At 43.4% G+C, this 12,013-nt stretch overlaps 1 protein-coding gene across 1 annotated transcript in view; it reads left to right on the forward strand.

Annotated features, from left to right (window-relative positions):
* The window catches only part of pard3aa (par-3 family cell polarity regulator alpha, a), a 365,970-nt gene that overhangs the window by 192,300 nt on the left and 161,657 nt on the right, over window positions 1–12,013 (forward strand). The window contains exon 12 of the mRNA XM_069698055.1: window positions 41–169. Coding sequence (XP_069554156.1) covers window positions 41–169 — 129 coding nt within the window. The remainder of the gene's footprint in view (window positions 1–40; window positions 170–12,013) is intronic.

Here is a 12,013-nt window from a genome sequence, read left to right on the forward strand (position 1 = left end):
TTTATGTGTGTCTTATGACTGTGTGTATGTGTGTACGCAGGTCAGTGGAGTGGACCTGAATGGGAAGAGCCAGGAGGAGGTGGTGGCCCTGCTCCGAGCCACGCCCATGGGTGGGACTGTGAATCTGTTGGTCATTCGCCAAGAGGACTCCCTGCTGCCCCGAGAAGTGGTGAGTAACCAGCCAGCACCTCATCTTATAACTCTGTTGTCCTCACTATTGGCCTTACATTTAGAAATAAGAACAAATATTTGCTGTTTTATTGCAACAACTTGGAATTTCTAGAACTGACGTACTTCATACGAGAGGAAAGTCCAAACTTCAAGTGTGTTCCAAATGAAGTACCATTAGTACACTGACATATAGTACTCTTATCTTACTTGTCTAGTACTTGAATTTTGACAGGATAGTGTTGTTTCAAACTGGACACTGACATTCTGAACCGGAAACAACAGCAGCATTTGAATGCATCACATATCTGCCAGCTTTAATTATTTTACTCACAAATGAACATGTTTTCTTTTTTGTGTACATCACCCGATAACTTATAGTACACTTCATGTTTCCATACTTAACAGTGCGAACGCACTTATGCACTCAAAATGATAACTGTTAGTATATAAGTACGCTATTTGAAACACAGCATTTGTTTACTCCTTTTCTAATGTGTGATGTACGTGGAGTAGCACTGGACTGGGTTATTTTCTAAATGTACTTGGCAGTCATTCTTGTTGTTGTAATACAAATACGAATTTGACACTTGACTGGGAGAATTAATAACCAGTCTAGACAGTGTATATTACAATTTCTGGTGTAGATTATGTTTGTTACATTTCACTGGAAATTAACCAATTACCCATAGTCAGTTTGCTACAGCATATCTGAGCTGATTTCATGAATTATCTCTTGAAATCTGATAAATGTCACTAAATGTCTCACATGCTGCACAGCTGGAATATGGATTCATGGAATTATGGACGGTGGCTGCACTGCTCTGCCTTTAACTGCTCCTTCAATCCGTCAACTTCTCTGTCCAGTCTGTTCCTCTATTATTCTCTGTACTGAATGTTTTACATTCTTTTGTCTTCTGTGTAATTATTTTATTGGTGTAATTATTATAAGAGCTGGAAAGATGCTCGGCAATCAAGGATTTATTGTTAAAATGTTTAGCTGGACCCAATTTCGAATTTTCCAATTTTATCGAGTCGTCTTTTTCGGACAAATATTTGACTTAGTTCTCGCTGACTTCTTCTCCTGAAAATGTGGTTGCTGCTTTTCCTCTTCCTTATTATATAAAGATATATTATTCATGTCAGCAGCCGAGTTCCACTCCAGAGCAGGCGCCCCACAATCTAGTCGTACTACAGCGTCGCAGGCATTACCGACAAGACTTTTAATTGAATATCATTGATACTCATCGTGATGTGATGAGTCACTCTGCACTGCGATGAAACAAGCTGTATTGCACCGCTCTGTTATGTTTCATTCCTCTGCATTTCCATCACAGATTTGTAGTTGCAGTAAGTACAAATGATAACAGACGCGGTTTGTGGTTTATAAATTGCCACACTGCTAAGAAAGCAACAAAATCAAAAGTAAAGTTTTGATTCATAGGTGAGGTTAGACAAAGGAGGCCTCTAAACTGATCATTTACATCATCAATATGTAAGATTTATGGATTGAAGGGTGATGAATTTTGTTCACAACCAGTTTTATGAGTTGCAAAAAGCAGCTTATAAACCTGTCTAAATCTAAATCTAAAACCACGTAAGCTTAATTTATAATATGGGAACTCTTTACTCCAGCTACACCCACCTCAACCCCACCTGGATGGGAACTAAGAGTCACACGAACACACGTCGGCCTCTAAGTGTCAGAGCAGACAACTGCACAATAATGAGTTAACAAAGAGTGCATACAAAGATACATAGTTACAGCAAGGGGCATAACTATGCGCTCACACACACACACACACACACACACACACACACACACACACACACACACACACACACACACACACACACACACACACACACGCACACGCACATATGCACAGACAGACAACTGCATACAGCCACTCTGCGATAATGTTTCTAAGCACACACACACATACAGACACTGACAAGCACACACAGTCCCACTCAGATACGCAGTCTACATACAGGGTGACTTTGGCTGTCGTGCAACAGATGGCGAGGCTACTGCCCTCGTCCAGCCTGCGCTCTGTGGCTTTGACAGCAGCCGCAGCCGCAGCCCCTTTGGCAGACCGGGGCCCCTGTTGCCAGCCTCGCTCCTTCCCATAATACTCAGCCTGGCGCCCGGGCTGTTAACCCCGCCATAGGAGCTGTTCAACTTGTAGAATAATGGCCCTCTGAGACATTTTACTCTCCTAATGTTAGAAGTTAGAAGTACACTCCTCCCCGACTTTACTTTAATTTTCACATTCATAAAGAGGCAGATGGGCATATATTTAATTTGTACTGCTTTGAAGAAATCCCCAGAAATCCTCTCTTTAAACTCAGGAAGCTTGTCCAGACTTAAAGTGTCTCGCTGATGTTTAAAGTGTTTTGGTGTCTGTATGGCTGATTGGCCTCCAAACCTGCGACCTTGAGGTTTCTCAGTGGGAGGGATGCACCAGACTGATCAGAGCGATGCTGCGAGGGGTGTTAAAAAATGCACGTCCGCCCCTGGCTCGTCGACTCGTGAGTGGTGTGGGAAGACAGGTTGATGGCTCCACTCGCTCAGCTCCTCGGGTACGACGTGATTAGAAAAAGTCTGTCATGGAAACACTGTCGAGTAATCTCTCTCTCTCCCTCTGTTTTTTTTTCTCTCTCTTGACCAACTTCCACACACTGTGAGAGGCTGCTGGTTAATATTTCATCACTTTCTGCAGGAGATTAGCATTTTTTACTCTCTCCTTTACTTTTCTTCCCCCACCCCCCTCCTCTCTCTCAAATAGTTTCACATTACCCAGCAGTGCTTTCACAAATCTCAATAATCCCTACAAGTATGTTCATAAAAATCAGATAAGGAGGCCAAGGCTCTGCCGGTGACAGTTATTGCAAATAAAGCATGGTGGAAAAGCATGGCTGGCAATTGCCTCCTCTGTCATACACTGTGGATAGGTGAGTGAGTGTGTGTGTGTGTGTGTGTGCGTGCAGACATACTACACACTGTATTGGCCTATATGGACGAGCGTTTACCTGCTGTCATTCACGTAATTCCCTCAATGACAGCGCGATGATGGTTTGAATTGAAGCATCAGTGACATGCCAGAGACTGAAAAGACATATAGCATTACGTACACACACACACACACACACACACACACACACACACACACACACACACACACACACACACACACACACACACACACACACACACACACACACACACACAAACACACAAAGGAGCTCCAGTTGTACAGATGAAAATAAAATGGAGACCTTTTTATTTTTTTTGTCTCGTTGACATTAGCCTGCTGATGTTTAATGTCAGCTGCAAAAATCCCTTCACGCCTCCTTTTGTTTAGATGTTTTATTGTATGCTCGGCGTAATGCCTGCCTCCACCCCCAGAGGAATTCATTCACCCTCCCAGCATGTTTTGTGATGCATCTTTAATTACCACGGTCAGGGTATATTTTGATGTGTTTTCAGCAGCTTTCAATAGCTTTCAATAAATATGTACACGCTGGAAAAAGAAAAGGTTAAATGGCAACGGAGCCAAATGGGTCATTTGCCCTGTCGGCTTACTTTTCCTTCTCCACTCCAGGACACCAGAATATCAATAGACAGATATTCTATCAGAGAAGTAGTGCAGCTCTAACCTTTAACAGACTCAGCTCTCATCAATAATAAGACTAACGTTGGAAGTTCTCCTCTCCTAAACCTACGTATAATATTGTTTTGATAAAAGGAATTGCTCCTTTTTTGTGTGTTGTTCTGTAGGATGAACCTCATGACCTTTAGGTTGTCAGAACAGGAGAGGAAAGAAAGACTTACAGACAAAGTTCTTCTGCAAAGTTCATCTGGAACCCTGAAAACACAGTCGGAGGTTCTGATCAATGACTGTGTGAACAAAGTCACTTTATGTCGAGCTGTTCCCGCACTTGACAGCTCAGGGAGTTTGAGTCAGCAATTTCAAGGCGAGAGATAAAAAGGAGTGGAAGTCAGATGAATTGCTGCCCCCTACGGGTTTGGAGGTTGAGTCATCAGAGGGAGCGGGTACGACGAGGTAGAAAGACTTGAGCAAGACGTACCTCACTGTAAACCCAGAATATACATGAATGGGAAAAGAGACTCAGTGCTTTGTGGCCTTTAGAAGACGTTATGAATGATCTCTGAGTTCGGGTGTCTTCACACCTTTATAATAAGTCGGGAGTGCATCTGATGTACAGACACAAAGCGAAAAGAGATAATAATGAAATTGTTGAGTAGATATTAGGCCTGGAAAAGTGGTATATTTGGGGGCGTGTCTGTTTGATTGACAATTCTGTGGTGCGGTCAGGTTTCTGCTATAGGAGGGGGCGTAGTGCCCGCAGAGGTCGAGTCAGATCCACCGCTTGCTCCTCCCCGGTTTGTTCAAATACGTTCACTTCTGCCTCCAAAATAGCAAAATGGCACCGGCCGAAATACCAAACTCGAGGCTTCAAACCTTCAAAAAACAAATGACATCGCGGTTGATTGATGTTTGGTTCATCCCTAGCAAATCATGTTTTATTCTCCTTCAGTTTTCTCGTCTCCCTCTTTAGACTTTCACATTCACTGCTGTCCCCTCCCTTTCCCTTCATACTATTAACATCTTCGGATGCACTCACCTGCCTGGTGACACTGACCACAGCGAGGCTCGACAGTAAAGTTGTACAACCAGTGAGTTCCACACACACTTACATGTACACACACACACACACACACACACACACACACACACACACACACACACACACACACACACACACACACACACACACACACAATACTGGATTCCCCACATAAAAACAAGAAGGGCCCATTTTAGTGCATTTGGAGCCACGTATACGCTGAGCACTTCCCACGCATAGCCAGTGGATGATATTTATTGTAGCCATTTATCTCTCAGGGCGCAGCACTGTTTGTACTTATAGCTGCGAGCAGCGCTTTGCCTCCAGATTATGTCGCCAGCTCCCGTTTTTTTTCCTGCAAGTCAAATGTCATGCGTCATTGTGCAACGAGCAACACTCAAAAGAAATTCATAAAAATCAGGGGCTACTCATGCCTCCTCCTAAAGATGTCCATCCACACTCTATCACCAGTGATGGAACTCCTCATTGATTCACCTGTTGCCAGGGCACCATTTAGACGAGACACAGCTGAACAAGGGGAGAGAAATACAATTTGTGACTACAAGTTTATTACAGAATCAGTGAGTTGGGAGAAATATGGTCGAGGCTGCAATGTCCCTACTGATGACAAATCATTTTTAACCCCCCCGCTGCTCCACTATAAGTGAATTAGTCTGTTGGCATTGCTGCTGTGTCAGCACTGCTGTGATCCCAACTCCTTGTCTTACATGCACACTCACACATGTGCTTACAGTCAGCCATGCCCTAAACATATTATAAACAACAACACGAATGTTAAACCACCGCATGTGAAAATCTCACACCCAATGTGGTCTCCATTCGTCACATATGACTGTATCATAATAACATTGTCCATGCGTGGCCTTACATCACTCCGTGACCCTTCATATTTTATGTCCAATAGGACTGTGGAGAACAAATGGGTCTGTGTAGCCTCTGTTGTAACACTGACGACCACATAAGAGCAATTAAACAGTGCATTAAAATCCTCTTTATGATCATATCACACTTGTCACTGATTCATTAGTAGCTATATCTGCCAAGCAATGACAATCTTAATTGCACAATTAATTCCGGCATCTGATTGATGTGACAGCCGAATTTATGGTTCATGCGAATGCTGAGGACGCGGCAGACAAATGCGCGGCAGTACGGGTGACAATTATAACAGAGTAATGGCCTGTTTCATAAGCGCCAACCCCGGTGGCCTGGTTTAAAATTATCCCTGCCATGTTTTTACCACCAGACCGTAATTGAGACAGTCAGAACTATTCAGTTTGAAGATTGTTGTAGCTGAAATAATCCTATTTTATAAAGGCCTCTGAAATGATTATATAAAGAAGACAGTGCTCCCCTGAAATGGATAGATGGATACAAGATATCCAAACAAGCTCTCCATTGTTTTTCTCCTCCCACTCAGAGCAATCATCGTCAGTGTTGCGTCGCTTTGTGCCGCTATTCAGAGGAGATGATATTTCCCCTTTCCCAATCATTCCTCTAACACTGTTACACAGCTGGCTTTTGTTGCGGTGCCCACAGTACAGTGAGGTTACCATTCATGATTTTGCACCGTATTATAGTTGGAAGGCAAGAGAATACATATGAGGGTGTATTGATTTCCTGGCCGCAGAGATCCATTTACCGAGTCGGTAGAGGGAGAAATGAATTGATATCAGGCAAACAAAACACAATCCCCTGTCTTTGGAGGCAACTGAATTATACACATATCCGTTGAGTCAGAGCCAAGTTCAATCCCACTCGTTCATTAATTTACTCGGCGGCATAGAATTTAACTTTGCAATTCTTAACAATACAGGACAGGTTACATGAAACAGTAAAGTGAAAGAAGCTTGTGAATATCTCACAATCGATATATCTTATGGAGGCATAAGCTGTTTTTAAAAACTTCTCTTAAAGAGTAAGAAAAATACAAAAGAATACTAAATCCGTCTCCTGCTTTTATCAGAGCTGATCGAAGATCCTACTGCTTTGATGTCGTATGGAAAATGTTGAAATAATGATTTTCCTTTTAACTTCCATCTGTGTCCTGCCTCACATCTTTCAATGCTTTAACAGCAGAGCATTTAGATGATGAGAAATCTTTTGGCTTATTCCACCGCAGTGGTGATAAACAGTGCTATCTTAAGCTTCACGCTATCTCTGGCCATGCCAAAAAAATAACATCTTTGGTGTTAATATAATTAGATGTCTCTAAGAGTAATGCCTTTTTGCATCACTGTGAGGTTGATGTAATGTGTTGCAACTTTTGCTAATGAAGTGCCAAAGACAGAATCCTTCTTCTGAGTTTATTTCTATAATAGTGGCTGACTGAGCCAGATATTTTACCTCAGCAAAACTTGGCAAACAACTCAAGGAGATGAATCATTTCTTCGTGATAATTTAAGGTGCCATCACCTTTCCACCGCTATTCACACTTCTTTGATAATGAAGAAATGTCATACTCTGTAATACAACTTAAAAACACACCATCTGTTTGGATGTAATTGGGTGTAATCAGCCAATTTCTCTGCTATTACTGATGTCTCGAAATAGCTGACCCCTCCTCGGTAGACCGGTTCTGAAAATACGGCTCAGGTGAAGACAAATTACAGGAATTGCTTGAAAAGGCCTCTGGAAGGAGCAGGGCAGAGCAGAGCTGTGGTTTGGCAGCATGCAATCAGTGCGAGCATCTATGATTTTACCGAGCTCTTCAGAACAGTTTGGCAGCAGCTGATGCATTTTAGAGGTCACTTTCTCCTCCACTTTGAGCTGAGAAATGTCTCTGGATTGACAGACGGGGGTGATTTAGACAGGTAAGGGCTGCCGTGTCTCACCATGGCACCAAAAATCCCTTTTCCCCCGCCTCCAAAAAGAATCCTCTTGTGGGGACACTTTATCCAAATAGTCCCCTGAAAGCTTCAAAGAATTCATACTTTGCTCTTACTATGTGATGTTGATCAGAAAAATACTCCCATCACATTCTCCTCCTCGGTTTCCTCTCTCCACTTGTTTTTCCCTGACATCTTATATTTGAAGAATGCTGACAAGTCCGTCCTGCGTGATTAATTTGGCTCCTACAGAAATGTTTTCTGATCAAAGTGCAGAGTTCAGAAACATGCTCTATCATAATTAGAGCTAATGCTGCCAAGCGTGGCTGAAGACAATGCCAGCCTGGTTAACGATTTCTGAGCGTGTCTCGTCGCCGCCACCTGTTTTCGTTTAGCACTTTTCAGCAGCTGTTCCCATAATTATGCTTGCTGTCAGTGCAGAGAACGGGAGGGTGCACCGCAGCATTGTGCTACGCCGATAAACAAGGTAGTTAAGGGCCACTTATGGCGACACAGTTACTCTCCCGAAGGGGATTCAGCGTCTGTTTCCAGAACACATAATGGGTTGAAGTGTGTGTGTGCAGTTGGACATAGCAAAGCGCTTTTTATCCACCATTGGCTTGAAATGAGAGGCATCTGCTTCACGACGTGCAGCCATACTTTAGTTGCACTGAAACGCCTTTGCAAACTGCCCCAATATGCTCAGAAAGTCACCTTTTATTTTCTATGTTCTCTTTGGTTAGATGGAATCGCCTCTAAATCGCTGACAGAAAAACATCTAAAGCCAAGTCAGCCCTGCTTATGAGTCTGTTTTTTGGGTGCTCAAAGTGAGGTCCACTCATTGCCCTCACTTATATCCAGTAGCCTCAATGCAGTTGCAGTGATGTAGACAGATCTGGCCTCAGATCTAATGAGCTTTCTCATTAGAAAATCCCTAAAGGGGAACAGTCCCAGTCTGCCAGTGCTGAGTCCACAATCTGCTGGATGGCCCAGTAAAGCACATGTAATGCCAGCTCACAAACACTTCAAACCTGCCACTTCAGTGGTGCTCTTCATGCCCTTCGGTGTTGTGTAACAGCCCCTCATTGTCCCTGAATGTACTTCTTTTTTAGTCTCAGAGGTATTTAATATTCGGCCCCTTTGTCAGAAAATGTTGCGAGGAGAAACGATGCCAAAAGAAATTTGTGTTACAATACTTATCACGCGTGCACTATTTTTGCAATTACACCCATGGCTGACTTCTTTTAGCCCCTTTAAATTCATTTCCAATGACCTTTATGTCACCAAATTGGGGCAAGTGTGGAAAGAAGTTTCCAGCAGTGTTAATTGTTTTAGGCAGTGATGTGCGGAGAACTCTGAGTTTTGTGTGAATAGAAGTAATTGGGATTCATTTGCACTCTCTATTTCTCTCTCTCCTGCATCTCACTCCGGTGCTCTCTCATGCACTGTGTCTCTGGAAACTCCTGCACATATTTCTCGTTAGCACGTGACGAGTTAAGCAAGGTAGAAACAAAGCGAAAAGGTCTATTAGGCCGGCCGGACTCTTTTACGAGACAGATTAGCTTTCCTCCCTCTGCCCACCTCTCTTCACCCGCTCCGCTGAAATGCTGCCCTCCCCTGCCAGTAATGAATGGGTGCTAGCCCATCACAGGGTTAATTAATAAAGGACTTAATCTTATAATGGACGGTGACTGCATGGCTGAGTCACAGAGGACAAAACCAAAACGACACGGGCTTCTTTTGTGATGAGCTGGCCAAGTGGCTAGTCACTTGAGCTAAGAGTTAAAGAGGTAATGATAACAACGATATGACAGCCACTCCACTAAGAACTGGTCCAGTGTTAAATTTGATCTTAATGATCAGTACCTAAACAGAGCCCTGATTGTTGATGCACTTAGCTGATTTGCATATTTGCTGTCACGCATGTCATTTTCTGGATTTCGTTGTAATTAGAAACCTTGAATCCTGTGATGTACCATCAAACCACACACTCTTCAGTGAATGGACGGATGGACGGATTTGCCACAGTAGGAAGAGCACTGGAGCAAAGTGCAGTCCACTTTGGGAAGGTCCTGCGTTTTATGCATCCTGCTTCACTATCATGATGACCAGGACAAGTGATGAAACTGAACCATCATTAAGTCCACTTGTGCTCTCTCCCTACTGTGACAAGTCAAAATGTCTGCCATGAACAAGCTCTATCAGTTTCTCTTTGTTGTTTGTTTTAACTCTGATAATGACCATGTTTCATATTCTTAAACACGGCCTGCTGTTCATGCGCTTCACTTGCAGATGTGTAGCGTGACATTCAGAGTAGTTGCACAATCAATGGCCCAACCAAGGAATGCCAGACACATGAGCTCTCCACCATTTGTATGAGAACACGTAGTTAAAAACAGGAGCATCGGCCATCTAAGCAAGTCAAATTCTTGGCTTTCTGAATGAGTTACAGACCCCATTACTCCATATTTCTTTGAATAAATCTGAACCTGATCAATGATTTTAGGCAGGAAATCTAACAGGAAACAACCTTACAAACGTTGGTTATTATATGATTTTGGCCAACTGTGTTCACCGCCAGGCGTAGCTCGTTCTGGCTGTAGAAGCTGGAAGGAGAGGAGGTGATGCAGATATTCAGCCATCCTATGTGAGTGCGGCTTTCTCATGGGAGATTTCTCTTCTTGTTTTGAACACAACACAGCTTTGTTACTCCATGTTAGCAGAATGTTTTCTCCCGGAGACCAAATCCAATACAAGAATTTGATTGGGGGAAAACAAATGCAGCACGTACTTCGCATAAAACTTTGCGCGCAGCTTTTCCAAGTTGAGTTAAGCTTGTAACCTTTCCACTATTTTTACATCAGTTCAGTGAATGTCAGTGTCCCTCTGCTCTCTGTCCCAGGTGCATACACGGGGCTGAGCTTGGAACAATGAGCCGACTCTCTTTTTTTCTCCTGTTCAGAGGTAGTTGATTCCAGCCCTGCCTGAGCGGAATCGGTGCAACAAGGCCTGTCAAGCAGCCTGACAAACTCATTCTTGGCTAGCGGCGCTTGTTCCTGTCTGATGAAAATGTTACACTGCTCTCTCATTCTTTGCCTCGGCCCTCTATTCCAGGAACACTGCTCTGAGTGGGTGGTTATTCTGTCATCATTTTGGACGAGAATGTGCACACACAAACACACACACACACACACACAAACACACACACACACACACACACACACACACACACACACACACACACACACACACACACACACACACACACACACACACACACACACACACACACACACACACACACACACACACACACACACACGCACTGTCCATCCAAAACAGTTGTTTCAACCACTGTATTACTATCTTAAAAGCCTCCAAGAGGATAGAAGCCATGTACTTTATTTTGATGTGACCTTCTGATTAAAGAAAAAGATGTCCATTCATCCACGATTGTTCTCCTCAGGGTGTAAATTGTATGTGACTTGTGTTGGTGGACCCACATTACAAACCATCTTAACTCAAAAGTTGAGTTGAGGTAACTTCAACATAACGGCTGTCAGGGCTTATAGAAATTCAGACATGCTGCTTTTCCAAGCTCCAGGCCAGAATGAGGATATAAACATTATATTTACCCATGCCGTCGATAACAAATAGTTTTTCAATGGTTCTTTTATTTATTTAAAAATGTTTTCCTGTCCCCTATCCGCTTCCTTCAACTGTGTGAGTTAAAGCAAAGGGTCATTTCCTGACAAGAAGCGGTGATTTCTGTAATAGAACCAGAGGTGTTGAAATGCAGTGCGATTAAATGGATTCCAGCGCGCTGAATTTACTCAGGGTCCAGTCACAGACAAAGCTTCGTTGACGTGTTGTGCAGACGGGTGTACCGCCATTTTAAAGGCAGGAAAAGAAAAGCAGAGCGAAAGAAGAAAGAAATAAAACAGGGGGCAGATAGGAGGGCCGTCTGGAGAATAGGGGCTCAGTCACATAGTGTTGAAAAGAGCCTCCACCTGAACGCACCGCTGCATCCTAATAACTCCTCAGCCTCCAAAAAAAAAATACTGTATGCTCTATTTTTCCCTTCTTTTCTCTGTTTCACTCTTTATCCGAGCAGCTGTGAAGGGCGCACACCTGGCTGCCGTCCATCTGGCTGTGTGTGTGTGTGTGTGTGTGTGTGTGTGTGTGTGTGTGTGTGTGTGTGTGTGTGTGTGTGTGTGTGTGTGTGTGTGTGTGTGTGTGTGTGTGTGTGTGTGTGTGTGTGTGTGTGTGTGTGTGTGTGTGTGTGTGAACGGGTGTATTGATGTGAGTGTATTTAAAGAGGTCTTGCGGTGGGTTTCTGG

This window comes from Brachyistius frenatus, unplaced genomic scaffold (assembly GCF_029030835.1).
Source record: "Brachyistius frenatus isolate BFR_SWC_R1_liver_20210118 unplaced genomic scaffold, ASM2903083v1 Contig_25, whole genome shotgun sequence".
NCBI classification, from domain to species: Eukaryota; Metazoa; Chordata; class Actinopteri; family Embiotocidae; genus Brachyistius; species Brachyistius frenatus.